This window comes from Orbicella faveolata, unplaced genomic scaffold (genome assembly GCF_042242905.1).
Source record: "Orbicella faveolata isolate gen_17 unplaced genomic scaffold, um_ofav_v1 contig_13, whole genome shotgun sequence".
Lineage (NCBI taxonomy): Eukaryota > Metazoa > Cnidaria > Anthozoa > Scleractinia > Merulinidae > Orbicella > Orbicella faveolata.
Window position 1 is genome coordinate 11,667,802 of NW_028301540.1, and position 20,602 is coordinate 11,688,403.

General features: G+C 36.7%; 4 protein-coding genes across 4 annotated transcripts; 3 read left to right on the plus strand and 1 right to left on the minus strand.

Moving 5' to 3' along the window:
* The first annotated feature begins 5,300 nt into the window (after positions 1-5,300).
* On the plus strand, positions 5,301-6,194 carry LOC149115007 (lysophosphatidic acid receptor 3-like). The gene has a single exon (XM_089285819.1). It carries the CDS (start codon positions 5,322-5,324, stop codon positions 6,192-6,194), a length of 873 nt encoding a protein of 290 aa, XP_089141945.1. The 5' UTR covers positions 5,301-5,321.
* A 3,914-nt stretch (positions 6,195-10,108) lies between these two features.
* Positions 10,109-12,281, plus strand: LOC149115008 (trace amine-associated receptor 5-like). Its single transcript, XM_089285816.1, has one exon. The coding sequence runs from the start codon at positions 10,244-10,246 to the stop codon at positions 11,114-11,116; it is 873 nt and encodes a 290-aa protein (XP_089141942.1). The 5' UTR covers positions 10,109-10,243; the 3' UTR covers positions 11,117-12,281.
* A 776-nt stretch (positions 12,282-13,057) lies between these two features.
* Positions 13,058-14,321, plus strand: LOC149115009 (adenosine receptor A3-like). The gene has a single exon (XM_089285821.1). The coding sequence runs from the start codon at positions 13,192-13,194 to the stop codon at positions 14,053-14,055; it is 864 nt and encodes a 287-aa protein (XP_089141947.1). The 5' UTR covers positions 13,058-13,191; the 3' UTR covers positions 14,056-14,321.
* A 4,270-nt stretch (positions 14,322-18,591) lies between these two features.
* On the minus strand, positions 18,592-20,090 carry LOC149115010 (adenosine receptor A3-like). Its single transcript, XM_089285820.1, has one exon. It carries the CDS (start codon positions 19,919-19,921, stop codon positions 19,052-19,054), a length of 870 nt encoding a protein of 289 aa, XP_089141946.1. The 5' UTR covers positions 19,922-20,090; the 3' UTR covers positions 18,592-19,051.
* Between the last annotated feature and the right edge of the window lie 512 nt (positions 20,091-20,602).

The following is a 20,602-nucleotide window of genomic DNA, read 5'->3' on the forward strand; positions in this document are numbered from 1 at the left end:
AAAAATATTATTGTTATTGGTATTGCTATTGTTGTTATTGTTATCATTATTATCATCATTATAACACTTATTATTATTGCTGTTGTTATTATTATTATTATTATTATTATTATTATTGTATTACTATTATTATTGTTCGAATTGACCATGATTGGTTTTGATTTTGGCATGATTGCGTGTGAAAACTGTGTAAGGTCTATTTATATGCTGATGTAGTGTAAAGGCTCAGGTCAGTAGCAATACTGAGGCCTTGATAACTTTGTCAACCATGCTACCGACAGGCAGCATCAAACTCGGTTGATTCAGGGGCGTATGTTTCCCAATAAAACACTTTTCCAGCCATTTTACCTTGAATCATGGTATCGGACATGATTCGCCGATCCATTTTAACTAAGACAAGACAGGAAAAAGACAAGCAACGTTAAGCAACCCAATCAAACGAAAACAATTCATCGTATCAGAGCACGGCCCAAATTGACTGTTTCAACCGTAAATGCTTGGAAAAGCTCCAGACAGAGTTACGATTTATTACTAAAAAAACAATTGTCAAAATTGTGCACTAGTATTTTTACAACTGTTTGACTTACGAAAACAAAGAAATGAAATCTCTTTTTTCCATTCGAAGGTTTTGTTCTAAGAGCATCCGTGCAACGAGCTTCATGATTACAGAAGATCGTGCTGTTTCATCAAAGGGCCCTTTCAGTTACTTGTTTATGTAGCGTCAACTCATGAGCGATTAAATTTTTTCATACATTCCAATAAATTGTGACCCTCCTCACGAGTGAAAATTCAGTGAAAAGACAAAGCTAAAACTAACAAACATTAATTCTCGGGACTTGTATCTAAGTAAATGTATCCTGGCCCTCTTTTTAAAGCAATTACATCTCATATGAAGACATGATGAACAGTACATCGTATACTCGCGGACTCGCATTAGCCAAGCTAATCTTGGCGGCACAGTCTGAAAGGAAAAATTATTGATATTTTTAAATAATTCATATAATAATAGGAGCGAAAGAAGGAAAAATTGCAATATTATCAACGACAAAATTTGATTTTCACAATGTATTGTTCAACACCAAAATTCAAAATTTCCAACAATATGTAAAATTTTACTTGTTACCTGTTAAAATTTTGAATTTCACGTTTGAGATGATTTCAAATTTAAACTACCATAATAGTTCTCTCCAAACCTCTTTGTGTCATGTTCCGAAGACAGGATGGTAATTGCCTTGATATGCGATAACTTTCTGACCGCGGCTTGTCACCAGGCGTTTTTGCATGTTGCTCGATGTTTAGCAAGTGACCCATAACTCCGTGCGCACCGCGTTCAGACGAACGAGGGACACCTGGAGACGAGACAGCAGTTCCGTTGCTGTCTTCAATCAAGTTTTTTTAAAACTTGATTTCTTTGACTGCTTGCAGAGTTTCACTCGTTTAAATGTTTCCCTGAACACGGAATTCTAAATCTGTAAATGACATGATTTACGAAAGAATTAGCCAAACGAAAGATAGTAAAAATGTGAAATACAAGTAATGGAACACATTTGATACAGAGATAATGAGTACAGTAGACTACGATACCTGGAATCCAAAAAAAAAAAAAAGAGACGTGCAGTTATCGCAATAAACAGAGTCCTAGTTAGTTGCGGTTCAATTTGTCTGTTCTAAGAGCCACAGATGGCAGGAGCTCTGCCGTTAAGTCTGGTTCACGATCTGTGTGTCTTATCTGGTAATCCGAACAAGACTTCACTCAAGAGCTCCCACCAGGGATGGCGCCAGTACCAGACTAGATGAACCACAACAGAACGCGAAACTCTCTAGGACTCTGTTTATTGTGTTACCTGCATCTCTCTTGTTTTTTTTTTTATTCCGAGTATTGTAGTCTACTGTACTCACTATCTCTTTTACAAGTGTGTTCCATTACTTGTAATTCAAATTTTTAACCTTTTTAGTCTGGCTAATTCTCATTTAAATCCTATCATTTACAGTTTTAGAATTCCCATGTTTAAGGGAATAATTAAAAGAAGAAAGAAGTGAAGAAGTCAAAAAAATATACAGTTAATTATATTGGTTGATATTTCAGTAGAACTGCTTGGGGAAAGAAACCGGAAGGTGGATAGCAAGCAAAGCTACCACAAGTGTTCTTGTGGGTGAGAGCCCGTCGGTTTCTAAATCGCCATTCTGAACATTTGTTTGACAAGGAAGACTCGATGGCATGGTGCCTTATCAAACCAAAAAAAGCAAATAAACAAAAAGACCTAGACTTGCCACAAAACAAACGAATGACCTAGACTTGCCACAAGTCGACCTCATGAATTTCAGGGTAGAATATGTTAGGCCGCGAAGCGGCCGAGAAGAGAGTTGAAAATCCAATGCGTAGCAGAGTATTTTTGACAAACTTCGAGATTTTTGGAAATGTGGTTAAACACTGTTTTGCGCGTTTGAAATATCTTCTTAATCTAAGGAGAAAACGAGGAAATAAAATCGTAAAAATATATTCTAGACAGGATCAGATATCCAAACACCGTCATAGTCCAGATTTCCTTTCTTTAAGCTTGAAGAATCGTGTATGAGTTTAAGAATAAAATTTCAGGTTCATCAATATACCAGTCAGTAGTTGGAAATGATGAATTCTTTCAGGAGATTTTTGTAGAACGCAGGCCGAGTGGCCGGCAACGACTGTTTGCGACTACAGTAACAATTCTTGCATCTTTGCCCAAAGGTATTAGTTTCTAAAGAAATCGCTGAACTGCGTCGGGTGGACCGGTCGAAACCTTAGCTGTTTGTCAACTTGAACTTGAAGTTGATCAACGAGTTCTCTTTCCTATACTTTTTCTTTGTCTCACTATTTTATTTCTTCATCGGCAGCCACCCATTTGTCCAACAAAACTTCCAAGATAAATCTGAGCTATTTATGGACAAAACGTTAATACTCAAATTGCGGAAAAACACTCTCTTGTCTGACTTCAGCTGTATTCGGCTTTAGAAATGTTAGTCACCTGACAATAGCCCTGCTTTATCAGTTCCTTTTTGTGGATTACAATATACCTCCTACTGAACAATTCCATTCTATACATTGGCTGTGCTAATTAATATAATCCTGGTCTATTCTTGACTTTTTAGCGAATGCTATCTTCATGCATTCTGATATGATTCGAGCTCAAGATTGGTATGACAAGTCTGAAATAGCTTGTTCTGCTATAATCTGCTCAAAGGTGAAATTACAGTTCAGTAATATCTTCCTTCAGCTGGTTTCTATGGAAAATCCATTTGACCGATCTGCTGACAGAGGGAAAAAAGAAAATTTGAAACAATTAATAAAACAAACCAATGCCAAAACACTACAGCCGTCACGTTTCTCGTGCTTAAAATTCTTATCTCGCCGGAATTGTTGAACTGTTTTGATGATTTCACCGAAGGAAATTCTAGAAATCCTGATAATTTAATTCACATAAATACTGAGAAAATTATTGCTTTGAGCTGTTTAAAATGTATTATTTTAACAGAGATGATTGGAAAACATAATTCATCATTGGTAATTAAATTTTACAGCCGGCTTGGAGCTAAAACTAAGGCAAAAAAATATAGCTCTCAAAATATAACAGTAGCTTGCTCGAAACTCAGAATCTGTGATTTCCCAAAGGAGCCACCTTCAATTAATAGTTTTCAAATGTGTACCATTACTTTTAGTCTTTCTCTCGCAAATCCCATCATTTACAGTTTTAGAATTCCCATCTTAAGGAAATAATTAAAAGAGCAAAGCTCTGCAAGAGGTCAAAACAACCCACAGTTAATTATATGGGTTGATATTTTAGTAAACTGCTTAGGGAAAGAAACGGGAATGTGGATGAAAAGCAAAGTTGTCACAATTGTTCTGTGAAACAGGAAAAGGCAAATATTTGAAGTTTGGGAAGGGCTGTGGACTGATTGCCGTAATAAATCAAACACGAAATACCGTATTTGACCACATTTTTAAACATCGAGAATGCAATTGAAAATACGAAGCGGAGCGGCACATTTTGACAAACTTCGAGGTGACTGCAAATTTGGTCAAATACTTTCTTGACCATTTGAAATATCTTCGTAATCGAATTCAAAACTAAATACGAAGAGAGATTCCACATCTACGCGCCCCCATGTATTATTTTCTATAGAGTCCTTCAGTTCGTAGATTGCAATATACCACCTACTGAATAATATTATTCTACAATGGCTGTGCTAATCCTAGCCTATCCTTGACGTTTTACCCAATGCTACCATCATCCTTTATAATATGATTCGAGGTATGACTAGACGGACAAATAAATAGCTTATTTTGCCATGATCTGCTCAAAGGTGAACTTATGGTTTGACAATATCTTTCTCCAGCTTAATTCTGGGCAAAATATATTTGAAGGACCCACCTTTACACAGAGGGAAAAAATAAATTTGAAACAAAAGAGGAAAATAAAAGAACACTACCAGTACATTGCAGCCGCTACTTTACTCGTGTTTGAAATTTTTCATTATTTCGCGGGAATTGTTGTAATGTGATTTTCGAAGATTTCAACAAAGGAAATTAATTCTAGAAACCATAATTTAATTTAAGTAAACACTGACAAATTCATTTATTGAAAAGCTATTATTTAAATAAAAGATGATTGGAAAACTCTATTTCATTAGTTTCAATTAAATTTTACAATTTTTGCAGCATGGAGCAAAAACCAAGGCGACACCTAACGTGCTCAAAACTCTTTATCAGTGATTTCCCTAGGACGCCAACTTAGATTAATAATTTTAGTTGGACAGCGAAGAACACTTCTACTGCCAGTACTCGGGCTCAATTTGTAATTAACAAAGAACCCCCCAACATTTATTTAGATAAGTACATTACAGAAAACACATGTCATGAATAGAGCATTTCCAATTTAGTTTGTTATTGATTAAAAGTTAATCATGTCAGATTGACTTTAAAGAAATGTGCACATTTAATTTTACAAGACAATCACGACAGCTGCGTGTAAGAAATTAGAGAAATCTCTTATTGAAGTTGCTGAGGCAAAATTTTTGTCAGGTGTAAATTAAAAATTACATCTCGCAATTCTATTGGAAGTTGTGGGATGTTTTTCTTCTGATGGAGAGTTTTATTTCAACCTGTTGTGCTGTAACAGTACCACCCCTAACACAGAATACATCTGTAGTACAATGGGCTGAGCGACAAGTCACAAATGATGATACCATTAGGGTGGCAATGGCTTGCCACGTTGAAAACCGACCAAACTGAACTCAACTCTGGAAAAACGTTCGGTTAAGTCACAGGCCAGTTCAAGGAATCTATCATGTACAATACAGCTATTATTGTGGTTCAACTTGCTGCCATACTCGAGGCCATAATCATCATTGTTGGCAACATTTTCACCATATTCGTATTTTGGAAGAATCGCAACAGACTCAAGCGCACTTCCTTTCTTCTTATCAACTTAGCTGTCGCTGACCTGTTTGTTGGATTCACAGAAATAATATCGTTAGGAGCTTTTAACGTCCCTGGGCATTTTGACGAAAGAAACTTGAACGGTGCTCACGATAAAAATATTTCGGGCGCTTTTCAAGTAACTTTTTCTTTTGCGTCAGCATTTTTCCTCGTACTCATTTCTCTGGAACGTGCATATGCTTTGCTTTGGCCGCTCCGTCATCGAGTAGCAAGTACAAAAGGCTACACTTACAGTGCCACGTTCACTTGGGTTACTGCAATATTTGCCGGGGCATTGACTTTGCTAGCTGTATACGACATATTGGATTACGCACACTGGATACTTGCCATCGGTTGTGTCATGGTTTTGTGTGTGGTCACAATCTGCGTCTCTTATCTGGTGATCCGAACAAGACTTAATTGCAGAGTTCCTGCCATAGATGGCACTCAAAACAGACAAAATGAACAGCAACAGAACCCGAAACTCTCTAGGACTCTGTTTCTTATGATAGCTACATCTCTTGTCTTTTGGATTCCAGGTGTTGTAGTTAACTGTACTTATTATCTTTGTTTAAAATGTGTTCCGCCACTTGTTCTTCATATTATGAATCTCTTCCACTTGGCTAACTCTCTGGTAAATCCTATTATTTACAACTTTAAAATTCCCATGTTCAGGCAAACATTTAAACGAATGAAACTCTGCAAGCAGTCAAAGAAATATAAAATAAATTATACGCCCTGAAAGTTGATCGAAGACTTCAGAGCGAAAATCGTACTGCACAGCTTTCTGCTCTTCCCTTTCTCTTCTTGGGGGCTCAGGTAATAAAACGAGCTGCAATAGACCGTTTTCGATATATTAAGGGCCCATTAACCGATCTTTTCGAGCCGATGCTAAGGAAAATTTATTCTCATATAACCTCATCATTTTTAGTTAGTTCAGAGTTATTTCATGTGTTTTAACTTTTTATGATCAGTAACACTAGTGATGACGTCATCAGGCCACGCCCATGGTCATGTGACTAATACCAAAAAAAATGCAAAGGCTCCTAGGCAAATTACTTTATCGAGATTTTTTTCATTGATTTAATATTTTAATTTAAATCCTCATTACGCTATGTATCGATTTTGTTTCATTTCTAAAAGGTCAGATTTTGAGAGCATTTCAAAATATTGAAAAATTCGTAATTTTCTGAAAAAAGCATGATTTCGAAAAAGGAATGCATAGCTATGTTTCTAACATTGGCTTTAATCGAAATTCGTCGAAAAAGGCTGGATTTAATGAAAAACCGCGTTTCCTTTAGCATTTAAAGAAACCGGAAGTGCACCCGATATATATTGGAAGTTACCCTATCAGCGCGTGCGCAATTTACACTACCAGCGCACTTCGGTAAGATCAGACAAAGCCACACGGAGTTAGTTTTTCTCTTTCTGTTGCTCTTGTTTTTCTGTCTTTCTCTTATTTTTGTCTTTGCTTGTACTTTTTTTACTTTGCATTTTGTGAAACACGAAGAAAAACATCTAAAATGCAAGCGAATTCGCAAGTTTTTGAGTTTTCCGCGCTCAGGCTGACGTAAGTAACCGGAAGTGAAATTTCACATCCTTAACAACGCGCGCGAGCGAGCGCATGAATCGGTTAATGGGCCCTTAAAATTCAGCTTGGCAGTGACGCTTAGTGGACAAAAACAAAGGAAATTGAATGGCCATGTTTATTCGGTTATTTTGTTTGTCCTCTGGGCCTCACCATCAAGCTGAATTTTAATATATCGAAAGTCACCTGTTGGAAATCAGATTTACCAGCTTATCCGCATTGTCGGTAGCGAAGAAGATCTCCGATTTTGAAAGTTAACTTATTCTAAATTGTAAAGGTATATTCTATATTGTATTGGATCTGACTTTTGTCAGTCTGATCATGCATTTGATATATTTTTCCACTTGTAGCTTACTTAGGTACTAGTTAGTTACACACGACCCCTCAAACAGGTATTTTTCATTATTATTATTATTCTCATCGTGTTTAAATGATTGATCTTACTTAATTTGAAAAGAACGGTGGATTGTACTGTAAAGGTACGCGAGGATTTCGTTCTTTTGATTTATTTATACCTGAGCAAGCATGAATTTTTTCGGCACCTTATTGTTAAGAAAACAAGGCTTTCTCTATCTGTTGAGAGGCTCTGTTGCTTATATATTCAGTGGTGCACTTATATGGATGAAACACATAAAGAGGGTTTCTGGAAAAAATGTGTCTCAGCACCCAAATTTATTGTATACCGTGGGGAAATAAATGGTTCTTAAACTTTCTCTAGCTCCTTTAATTTTGTCCGAAAAAAAATTATTTCCCACGAAAACAACACACCAGCTATCCATTAGCGCGTGACGTGGAAATGTCGCTTCTTACCTGGAAAATTGGGAAAGTCTTGGTAACTTGTTTTGCACGATCGACGAAATTCACGCTATTTTTTCAAACTTGGCGCCTCGTGCGCGCCCAAAACTGGCACATGGTTATTACGTTTTTCCGCTCTGAAATCTAAGACAGCAACTCGCCCCAGGCAATTCTACCTAGATTGTCAAAAGGTAGGAAGAAACACTCGACTACGTCTGGGGTTTCCCCCTACACGTCTTTCGTGCTCTACCGCTTCCTGCGTACTTTAAACCAGAGTTGGTTTTAGCGCGGTGCGCATGGAGTTATGGGCCTGTTGTTAACCATTAAGCACCGCGTTCCCGGCTGCAGAGGTGCCTGGTGACGAGTGAGCCTCTTTGCAGGGGTCAGAAATGTATCGCATATCAAGGCAAATATCACCCTGTCTCGGGAAATTGCCAAATAAAGAAAAAAACACGTTGGAAAGTAAACTGATCATTGAAACTGACCCGCTGTTGCTGGTCTGCTTGTTGGATTCATAGAACCAATAGCGTTAGGAACTTTCCATTTTCCTCGGTATCTTGAAAAACCAGTCATCAACAACATTCCTTATGGAGAGATTTCAACAGCTTATCAAGTAACTTGGATTTGCGTCAGTTTTATACCTTACACTCATCTCTCTAGAACGTGCATATGCTTTGATTTGGCCTCTCCGCCATCGAGTAGCAAGTGCTAAAAGCTTCATTTGTGCTGCTACGTTTGCCTGGGCAGCAGCAATATTTGCCGGGGCATTCACTTTGCTAGCTTGATACGATATATATGGATTTCTCATAATGGATAGTTGCATTCGGCGGTGCCTTGGTTTCACGTTTGGTCGCAATCTGCGTGTCTTATCTGGCAATCCGAACAAGACTTGACTGCAGAGTGGTTGTCATAGACACCATCTATAACAAGCGAAATTAGTCGCAACGGAAAGCGAATTTTTCTAGGACTCTATTTATTGTGATAACTGCAGCTCTTGTCTTTTGGATTCCAGGTATCGTATAGTTTACTACGCTCATTATCTCTGTTCTACGTGTGTTCCGTTACTTTGGACTTACATTTTTAACAACTTTCGTATGGCTAATTCTCTTTTAAACCCTATCATTTACAGTTTTAGAATCCCCATGTTTAAGGAAATATTTAAAAGAACAAAGCTGTGTAAGAGGTCAAAACAATCATGTACAGTTAATTATATTGGTTGATATATTAGTAGAATTGCTTAGGGAAAGAAACGGAAAAGTCATAGCAAGAAAAGGTGTCAGAAATTAATGTTCTGTAAAACAGAAAGAGGCCAAGTATTTAAAGTTTGCCAGTACACCTATTTGTGGCCTAGAGCCTCTCGAATTTCTAATGCCATTTAGATACTGCAGTGCAGTTTTGTAGTTCATAGCAACGCAGTCTTCTGTAATCATAACGCAAAACGTTTTAACTCTATTAAACTGATGAGATTTTATTAGAAACATCGATTACAGTGAAAATCTATTTGACGGAACTACTTTTAGGCAGAGGGAAAAGAAACAAATTTCAAGCAAAAGAAAAAAACTGCCGGCGTACTACAAACCCTACTTTTACGTGTTCAAACTGCTCATTTCACCGGAATTGTTGTACTGTATAAATTTTTGTGAAGATTTTAATATCATAATTGAATTCACGCAATCACTGAGAAAATTATTTCTTTGCGTAGTTGAAAGCTTTTATTTTTTAAGAAAATGATGATTGTAAAACACCATTGAATTCTTGGTAATCGAATTTTACAGCAGCTTGTAGCTAAAACCAAGGGGAAACCAAAGCTTTGAAATTATAACACTAGGGCGCTCCAAACTCAGTATCAACGATTTCTTTAAGGAGCCACCCTATAGTTTAATAATTTTAGTTGTGCCACGAATGTCTTCAATAGAGAAAGACTTCGACTGAAAGAACTCGTTCAATTTATAATTAACAATGAACCCCCCACCCTCCCCCACTATAATTTAGATGACCACGTAGAGATAATGTATACCGTGAATAAAGTATCACGTATTTGCCAGTGATCAATGCTAACAGTACACCTTATATTTACCTGTCTATGACAAACAAAACAGCTGAGTATAGGAAAAGAGAACTTATTGATCTTTCTGTGGGCAAAATATTTTGTCAGGTGTAAATTAAAAATAACAACTCGCAATTCTATTGGAAATTATAAATTGCTTTTCTTCTGATGGGTAATTAATATTTCGTCCTGTTGTATTATAAACAGTACAATTACAAGCCAGCTCTAACGCTGAATACATCTCTTATATAGTGGGCTGAGGGGCGGCAAAACTTATGTTTCCACTGAGATGGCAATAACTTGCCACTTTTAAAGCCGGTCAAACTGCACTCAATCACGAGGCCAGTCCAAAGGATTTATTATGTACAATGCTGCTGTTATTGCAGTTCTATTTGCTGCCATACTCGAGTCCTTCATCATCATTGTTGGCAACATTTTCACCATATTCGTCTTTTGGAAGAATCGCAACAGACCCAAGCGAACTTTCTTTCTTCTTATCAACTTAGCTGTTGCTGACCTGTTTGTTGGATTCACAGAAATAATATCGTTAGGAGCTTTTAACATCCCTGGGCATTTTCAGGAAACAAACTTCAACAGTGCTCACAATACAAATATTTGGACCGCCTTTGAAATATCTTTTTCTTATGCGTCAGTATTTTTTCTCGCACTCATCTCTCTGGAACGAGCATGTGCTTTGATTTGGCCGCTCCGCCATCGAGTAGCAAGTACAAAATTCTACATTTATGGTGCTTTTTTCGCGTGGTTAGCTGCAATACTTGCTGGGACATTGACTTTGCTAGCTCTGTACGACATATTGGATTACACCTATTGGATAATTTCAGTCGGTTGTGCTAAGGTTTTATGTTTGGTCACGATCTGTGCGTCTTATCTGGTAATCCGAACAAGACTTAAATGCAGAGTACCTCCCATAGATTGCGCTCATAACAGACAAAATGAAGCTCAACAGAACGCGAAACTCTCTAGGATTCTGTTTATTATGATAACTGCATCTCTTCTCTTTTGGATTCCAAGTTTAGTTGTTTACTTCACTAATGTTGTCTGTTCCAAGTGTGTTCCATTACTTGTTTTTCAAATCTTTAACCTCTTTCGTTTGGCTAATTCTCTCGTAAATCCTACCATTTACAGTTTTAGAATTCCCATGTTCAGGGAAACATTTAAACGAGTGAAACTCCGCAGGCAGACAAAGAAATATGAAATAAGTTGTACGCCTTGAAATTTGATTGAAGATGCTTTGCCTCGTCCCCAGGCGTCCCTCGTTGAATTGAGTGAGGTGTGCATGGAGTCATTGGCCAGTTGCTAACCATCAAGCACCGCGTTCCTATATGCAAAGACGTCTGGTGACGAGGCAGCTGCTACGCGACGGTCAAAAATATATTGCATGTCGAGGAAAAGCTATGAAATATGACATCACCCTTTCTTTCATCAAAGAATAACAAATAGAGACAATGCTCGTTTGTTACTGGACAAAATAACAGTGACGAAAAAGGAGCTCTTCAAATTCCGACTAGTTGAAGATGAAGCGTGCGTTTTTTGCCTCCAGCCGGACTCCATAGAACATACTTTTTTAGACTGCACCGCAACAACAGCCTTTTACTCGAAAGCCATATCAAGTATAGCCATATCACTTGGTTCAATCACGAAAATAACATCAATATTACTCACTCAAATAAACAAATAACCTTCAACGACATCCCCCGGCTATCTAAATCAATGAACCGATCAGCCAAGACACAGACAAAACCTTTTCATTATTGTTTTAAAACAATATATTTACCCTTGCAAATGTTTACAGAAGAAGCCCAAAGTAACATATAGGAATTTCAAAGAAAAGCTACTTGAATAACAATGGCAAATAGCGCAATGTCCTTTTCTCTGAGTCACAAAATCTCCTCTTGAAGTTATGGCATAACCCTTTTTTCCTGACTTAACCAGCCAACTTCAATACCCTGTCTACCTCTTTTCTGCCAATATTGTCTCTTAATTTACTTATAATTTAACTGGACGTTCGAAGAAAGTAACTAATTTATTGTTATTTAATATACATCAAGTAATTATAAATAATGCTGGTAAACTTAATAAATGAATTGTAAGTTATGCATTTTTTAGCAATGTACTGTAAGTATAATGTAAATGGCTGAATTTTAGTTAGTGCTGTATTGTAAAATTATTGCAAGTAATGCATTTGTAATATTGTATAGTAGGCATTGTATTGGATAGTAATGTTAAAAAAGTGAATCGAGATACTTTTTCCAAGCTATAGTAATCTAAGGGGGCTTAAAGAAAGAGGTAAGTGTTTTCCCGGTCGTTTATGACGTCAGTTTACCACTTAAGGATAAATATAACTATTTAATTAAATTGGAACTCTTTTCTCACTAAAATCTATCTCACGGACATGTTTATTTACACCCCCAGCCCCTCAAAAGAAAACGGCCAGCACATACAACCCCTCCTTTCTTCGCGTTTAAAACTCTTCTCGCGCCATTCTCGCAGTTTTCAAAGATCTTTACAAAGTAGATCAAGAAATCATGATTTAACTGACGTAAAAACTGAAAAACACTTTTGTTTGGACAATTTAAAAGCCCTATTAAAAGTCGCTATTTTAACGGAAAAGATTGCAAATATTTCTGTCATCTTTGCTGATTAAATCTGAGTGATAGCGGCAGAGAGCAAAAACGGAGGCGAAAACGAGCTTTAATCTAAAATATAAACACTAGCAAGTTTAAACCCAGAATAAAGGATATCCGGTTTATAGAGCAGCCTTAAATTAACGGTTTCAGTTGTGCCACGAATGCCTTCGAGCGAGAAACACTTCTATAGGCTAAATTTGTCAGCACCCAACCTCGATTTAGATTACTATGTTGGAGTAAATACATCGTGTCATGAATAGAGCATTTCCTATTCGTTAAGTATTAAAAGTACGCCATGTCCATATTTACTTTTACAAGACAATCATAACAGCTTGGTTTAGGAAAAGAAATCGCAAAGTGACCTTGCTGTAGACAAAATGTTTTGTCAGATGTTAATTAAAAATTGCAACTCGCAATATCATTGGTGGTCTAAGATTGGTTTTCTGATGGGAAGTTTTTATTCATCCTGTTGAATTATAGACAGTTCAAGCCCTAGCACTGTGTAATGTACATGTAGCAGGCTAAGAGACACGCCACAACTGATTCTTCCGATAGGATAGCAATGGCTTGCCACTTTGAAGACCGGCTAAACTGAACTCGATCATAAAAGAACTGTGGAAAAACTTTAAGTTGAGTACCAGGCCAGTTCAAAGGAACAATCATGAACAATACTGCTATTATTTTGGTTTTATTTGCTGCCATACTCGAGTCCTTCATCATCATTGTTGGCAATATTTTCACCGTATTCGTGTTCTGGAAGAATCGCAACAGCTTCAAGCGAACTTTCCTTCTTGTTATAAACTTAGCTGTTGCCGATCTGTTTGTTGGATTCACAGAACCAATATCGATAGGAGCTTTTAGTATTCCCGGGCATTTAGTAGACGAAAACTTCAACAGTGCTCGCAATGCAAATATTTCGATCGCTTTTCAAATAACTTTTGGTTTTGCGTCAGTATTATTCCTCACACTTATCTCTCTAGAACGTGCATATGCTTTGATTTGGCCGCTCCACCATCGAGTAGCAAGCACAAAAGGCTACATTTACAGTGCCACTTTAGCCTGGATAGCTGCAATATTTGCCGGGGCATTGACTTTGCTGACTGCTATCGACATATTGGATTTCGCATACTGGAAAGTTGTAATCGGTAGTGCCAAGGTTTTATGTTTGGTCACGATCTGTGTGTCTTATGTGGCAATCCGAACAAGACTTAACTGCAGAGTTCCTGCTATAGATGGCGCTCATAACAGACAAAGTGAACCGCAGCAGAATGCGAAACTCTCAAGGACTCTGTTTATTATGATAACTGCATCTCTTCTCTTTTGGGTTCCAAGTTTAGTGGTTCACTCCACTCGGTATCTGTGTTCCGATTGTGTTTCATTACTTGTGTATCACATTTCTACCTTGTTTCGTTTGGCCAATTCTCTGGTAAATCCTATCATTTACAGTTTTAAAATTCCCATGTTCAAGGAAACATTTAAACGAGTGAAACTCTGCAAACAATCAAAGAAACATGGAATTAATTAATTATACGCCTTGAAACTTGATTGAGAAAGCAACGAAATGTTCTATCTCGTCCCCAGGCGTCCCTCGTTGTTTTGAGCGCGGTGCGCACGAAGTTATGGGCCTGCTAACCATCAAGCACCGTGCTCCCAGATTCAAAGACGCTTGGTGAGGAGGCAGCTTCTCTGCTTCGGTCAGAAATTTGTCGCATATCGAGGCAAATATCACCTTTGGGAAATTGCAAAAAGATTTGGAAAGAACTATAGTACACTAAATTTTAAATCGTCTTAAACGTGAAATCCAAAACAAATACATATAACAAGTAATATTGAAAATCTTGTTGGAAATTTTGAATTTTAGTTTTGGAAAATTCATTGTAAAAAAAAACTTTACTCGTTTATAATATTGCAATTTCTCCTTCTTTCGCTTCCTATTATTATATGAATTATTTTAAAATTTTAATAATTTTTCTCGTTTAGACTGAGCCGCCAAGATTAGCTTGACTAATTGCGAGTCCGTGCGTATCCGATGTACTGTTCATCATGTCTTCCAATGAAGTGTAATTGTTTTCAGTGTTGTTTGAATGGGATGCAAGTACTTAGATACAAGTACTGAAAAGTAATGTTTGTTAAGTTAGTCTTAGATTTGCCTTCCTACGAATGTTCTTGAAACGACACGTTCGAATAGCATGGAATAAGAAAAAGAGATTTCCTGTATTTGTTTTTGTAAGTGAAACAGTTGTACAAATACTAGTCCACAGTTTTGACAATAGGCCTTATTACGGTTTTCGACCCCATCTTGATGGGTAGACAAAGCGGTCAGAAATTACAGTGTTTGTATGGGAATCCGATCGATGGTAAATAACTTTTTCAAATATTGAATTTTACACCATTTGTCAATCGCAACTTTTAAATACTAGGTAGAAGATCATATTCTCCACGTTTGAAGGATGATGCTTGACTAGAAGACGCTCAGTGAATTTTTCTAATTTCCTTACATTTGTCTGTAAATTTGGCTGGGTAGACACGGTTCGCGGGAAAAAAAATTATAGACAAATGTATGGGAAACTGACCGCTTTGCCTGCCTGGCGTCGAAAACCGTGATGAGGCTTACTGTTAGTTTAGTAACTAGGCGTTCCAAGAGCGTTTACTTGGGCTTTATATCCCAATATCAGATTCTTACAGGCCCACAAATGATCCCCAGTTTGTTCCGTAAATGATCCCTGGACCGGAAATTGTCGCCTCTCAATAAAAGATGGAAATGTATGGACTCAGGAATTTGGACAGTGGATTTAAAATGTATATAATCGATTTCGTGATTACTGTAAAACTCAGAAAACCGTAAACACTTTGATTTGATTCTGAAAGGTTAATTGTGTATTGAACCAATCACAATGAAATTCAGGCTGCTGTTTGCGCTTTTTTCATCCTATTCAATAATAGTTCCAGTTACACCCAGGGTAAAATACATTATGCCGGCATAATTTTGAGTATAATGCTATAGTCGGAGCATCGAGCATAATGCCGGCGTAATAGGCATCATTTTTTTCAGCATAAAGAGGATAACAATAACAATAACAATAATAATAACAATAATAATAATAATAATTAATATTTCCATAACTGTAATGAGAAAATTTCACTTTCAAGTGCTTTTAGTAAGAATTTAACATATTCAAAGTCTTGATTGCTACTTTCAAGGCCTCTACCCGCTAACGAACTGATCGGAGAGTGTATCCCATTGAAATGAGACATTTTGAGTGCTTTTGAGCCTTATTTGTTGGTTACTGCCTGCTTGTAAAGTTGTAATTGATGCAATAAAATGTTGTGTTTCGGACTTATGGAGGTATTTTTTGTCTGCAGATATGGAAAAGGGCGTCAAATATAACCAAGATCAGTCGAGCATGATGCTGCTTCTCGAGCATATTTTCAGGCATAATGCTATTGTTTTTTGAGATAGACGCTCAAAAGCATAATGCTCAAATTTTCGAGCATAATGTATGTAACCTGTACTTGAGTCTGTCAGTTGGGATGCTTCCAAAACTCGAATATGGTGAAAATGTTGCCAACAATGATGATCAAGGACTCGAGTATGGCAACAAATAAAAACGCAATAACAGCAGCATTGTACATGATAGTTCCTTTGACCTGGGCTGGTACTTAACTGAAAGTTTTTCCAGTGTTCTTTCGCGATTGAATTCAGTTTGGTCGGTCTTCAAAGTGGCATTATCAGTTGTGACGTGGCTCGGTCCGCTGTTCTACAAATGTATTTATTGTGCTAGAGCTTGTGCTTTTTAATATATACAACAGGAATACTCTATTCACGATTTCATTTCTCTAATTACTCATCTAAATTACTGTTGGGGGTTGTTTGTTAATTAAAAATTGAGCAATTTCTGGTAGTCGAAGTCTTCCTCGCTTGAGGACATTCGTAGTACAGCTAAATTATTAAACTAAGGTGGCTTCGTAAAGAAATCATTGATATTGAGTTTATAGAGCCCTAAACTGTTATATTTTGAAAATTAGTTTTTACCTTGATTTTAGCTGCAAGCTGCTGTAAAATTTAATTACCAATAATGAACTGGGGTTTTATAATAATCTTTGTTTTAATAAAAGCTTTTATACTGCGTAAAAAAAATAATTTTCTCAGTGCTTACGTGAATTCAATTATTATTTCTAGAATTTCCTTTATTAAAATCTTCAAAAAAAATACAGTACAGCAATTCCGGTGAGATGAGAATTTTGAACCCGAAAAACCACGGTTTTGTAGTGCACTGTCAGTTTTTTCTTTTGCTTCAAATTTATTTCTTTTTCCTCTGTGTAAAAGTCGTTCAGTCAAATAGATTTTCAAGCTATAATCAATGTTTCCCACAAAATTTCATTTTAAAACAGCTAAAACGCTTTTCGCTATGATTACAGAAGACTGCGTCACTGTTTCAAAATGAGCAACAAAATGCACCGCAATATCTAGGCCTTATTAGGAATTAAAGGCTCCTGTGTCACCTTCATCATTTCCTTTCTCAATTTGACAAGCACCTTGCCATCGAGTCTTTCTTTTCAAATAAATATTCAGAGTACGATTTAGAAATCGACAGGCGCAGTCGTCTCGCACCTATACGGCAAACATTTGCGAAATATTTGGCCTTTTCGTGTTTCACAGAACATTTTTGTCAACTTTGCTTGGGACCCACCATTCCGTTTCTTTCCTTAAGCAGTTCTGCTAAATATCGGCTCCATATATTAACTGTATATCTCCTGCATGATCTTGCAGAGCTTTGTTCTAGAAGATCAGGACTGTGACGGTGTTTGAATACTTGATCTTAATTAGAATAAATTTTTACGATTTTCTTTCTCTTTAGTTCTAAATCTGATTGAGAAGATATTTCAAACGTTCAAAACAGCGTTTGTCCACTTTTCTAAAACCTTCAAGGTTCGTCAAAAATACTCCGCTACGCGCTGAATTTTCAACTCCCTTCTCGGTGTCTGGAAATTTGGTCAAACACGGACTTTCGTGTTGATATATTTCGTCAATCAGTCTGCAGTCCTTTAAAAATTATTTATTTTTTTTTTGTTTCTGTTTGTATTCTTGTTTTGGTGTATGTTCTACTTCTTACCGATTTTCTATTTTTTTACCTTTTTCCCTCAGGGCCCAGCCATTTAGTTCGACTAGCATTTGCTATTTCTTAGTGGCTGTGCTTCAGTTTCAGTTTTCAGTTTTTCAGATTTTTATTATCGCACACTATTAAGAGAGAAAAAAAAAAACAACTTAACGTAAGATGGTTTACAATGATATAGGAAAAATAAATACAGATAGAAATTAACTAAAAGAAACAATATTTAATTGTGTACAGTGACCAAAGTAGCCAATGAGCTTTCGAGTTGGTCACTGTCATGTAGATATAAGTTGGCGTTGGCCGCATGCTAAGTTAATTTAAATTAATATTTACATTAAAGACGATATTATTATCATATATAAAAGAAGAAAGACATACATAAATAAATGCAAGCTAAAATAAAGGAAAAACAATTTCCTGAATATTGTACAGTAGTACCTTACAGTTAAACTATGGCCAGTTTTGAGTAGTCAGTAGGAATCTCTTATACCGCTTTTTGAAGAGCATGTATGGAAAACGTTTAAGTTCTGGTGGGACAGATTCCCACATTTTTATTGCGGAGAATTTAAATGTAGATACACCATAATTAGTACGTACTGATGGCTTAAAGAAGTTTTGATTTGCAGCATACCTGGTATTATATGCTCTCTCATATCTGCACTGACTATCAAATCTTGATCAATTTATTTTTCTTACACACCTGTGTGCAAATCTACAGGGAACGGATAAACCATTGTTGATGTTGTTGTTGTTGTTGTTGTTGTTGTTGTGTTGCATACGTATTTGTTACTGATATATTACATATGGTTATCAATTAAAACCTTTACATTACAAGAAAATTGTTATCTACAACTGTCAACTTAGAATCTCACTTCTTAATCAATTACAGACCAAACTTATATTAAAACCTGATCCACAAACCAGAAAATGGGTCCGTGTCATGGAGCCATCGCAATTGTCATTTAAATATTTTACAATTGAAAAAACGTATGGACATTTATTACTTTTTACACAGAGATTAATAAGAAATCATTATTCATTCACAATAACTATTGTTTCTCATGAAATCTCATTTTAATAGAGCAAAGAAGTTTTGCGTTATGATTACAGAAGACTGCATGGCTGTTTCAAAATGAACCACACAATTGCACTGCAGTATCTACACCATATTACGAATTCAAGGTACCCATCTCATCTTTAGTTCTGAGAGGAGCGATTTCTTTATAATTTGATAAGGCACCATGCCCTCGAGTCTTTAAATATCCAGAATGGTGATTTAGAAACCTTCAGACTCTCACCAACAAAAAGGTGGAAAACCTAACAAATTTTGCCTCTTCCTGTCTCACGGAACATTTCTGACGTTGCTTGTTATCCACCTTTCTGTTTCTTTCTCTAAGCACTAAAATATCAACCCATATAATTAACTGCATATCGTTTTGACCTCTTGCAGAGCTTTGTTCTTTTAAATATTTTCTTAAACATGGGAATTCTAAAACTGTAAATAATAGGATTTACGAGAGAATTAGCCAAACTAAAAAGGTTAAAAAAATGAAATACAAGAACTGGAACACATTGGTTACAGAAATAATAAGTACAGTAAACTACAATACTTGGAACCCAAAAAAAGAGAGATGCAGTTATCACAATAAACAGAGTCCTAGAGAGTTTCGCGTTCTGTTGCTGTTCATTTTGTCTGTTATTGGCGCTGTCTATGGTGGGAGCTCTTGAGTTAAGTCTTGTTCGGATCACCATGTAAGACGCACAGATTGTGACCAGAAACAAAACCAAGACACAACCGATGGCAAGTACCCAGTGTGCAAAATCCAGTATATCGTGTACGGCTAGCAAAACCAATACCCCGCAAACTATTGCAGTTATCCACCCAAATGTAGCACCGTAAAGGTAGCCTTTTGTACTTGCTACTCGATGGCGGAGCGGCCAAATCAGGGCATATGCACGTTCCAGAGAAATGAGTGCGAGGAGAAATACTGACGCAAAAGAAAAAGTTATTTGGAAAGCGATCGAAATATTTGTATTGTGAGCGGTTTGGGAGTTTCTGTCTTCAAAATATCCAGGGATTTTGAAAACTCCTAACGATAACAGTGCTGCGAATCCAGCAAGCAGATCAGCAACAGCTAAGTTTATAAGAAGAAAGGAAGTTCGCTTGAGTCTGTTGCGATTCTTCCAAAAGACGAATATGGTGAAAATGTTGCCAGCAATGATGATCAATGACTCGAATATGGCAGCAAATAAAATTACAATAATCGTTTTGTACATGATAGTTCCTTTGAACTGGCCTGGTACCTAACTGAAAGACGTTTTAATTTAGTGTTCTTTCGCGATTGAGTTCAGTTTAGTCGGTCTTCAAGTGGCGAGTCATTGCCATCCTAGCGGAACCATCACTTGTGTCTTGTCGCTCGGCCCGCGGTATGACAGATGTACTCAGAGTTAGAGCTTTTACTGTTTGTAAGACAGCAGGTTAGAATAAAAACTTCCCATCAGAAGAAAAACATTCTACAACTTCCAATAGAATTGCGAGATGTAATTTTTAATTTACACCTGACAAAACATTTGCCTCAGCAACTTCAATAAGCGATTTCTTTAATTTCTTGCACGACGCTGTCGTGATTGTCTTGTAAAGTTAAATGTGTACATTTTTTTATTTAAAGTCAATCTGACATCATGAATTTTTAATCACTGACAAATAGGAAATGCTCTATTCATGACTTGTGTTTTCTGTAATGTACTCATTTAAAAAATGTTGGGGGTTCTTTGTCAATTACAAATTGAACCAGTACTGGCAGTAGAAGTGTTCTTCACTATACCACTAAAATTCTTAATCTAAGGTGGCTTCTTAGGGAAATAATTGATACTGAGTTTTGAGCACGCTACTTTTAAATTTTCAAAGGTTTTAGTTCCAAACTGGCGTAAAATTTAATTAACACTGATGAAATAGAG

What these genes read in the sequence shown, in the direction of transcription:
- LOC149115009 (XM_089285821.1), top strand. Translation starts at nt 13,192, where the DNA reads ATGAACAATACTGCTATTATTTTGGTTTTATTTGCTGCCATACTCGAG.
- LOC149115008 (XM_089285816.1), top strand. Translation starts at nt 10,244, where the DNA reads ATGTACAATGCTGCTGTTATTGCAGTTCTATTTGCTGCCATACTCGAG.
- LOC149115007 (XM_089285819.1), top strand. Translation starts at nt 5,322, where the DNA reads ATGTACAATACAGCTATTATTGTGGTTCAACTTGCTGCCATACTCGAG.
- LOC149115010 (XM_089285820.1), bottom strand. Translation starts at nt 19,921, where the DNA reads ATGTACAAAACGATTATTGTAATTTTATTTGCTGCCATATTCGAGTCA.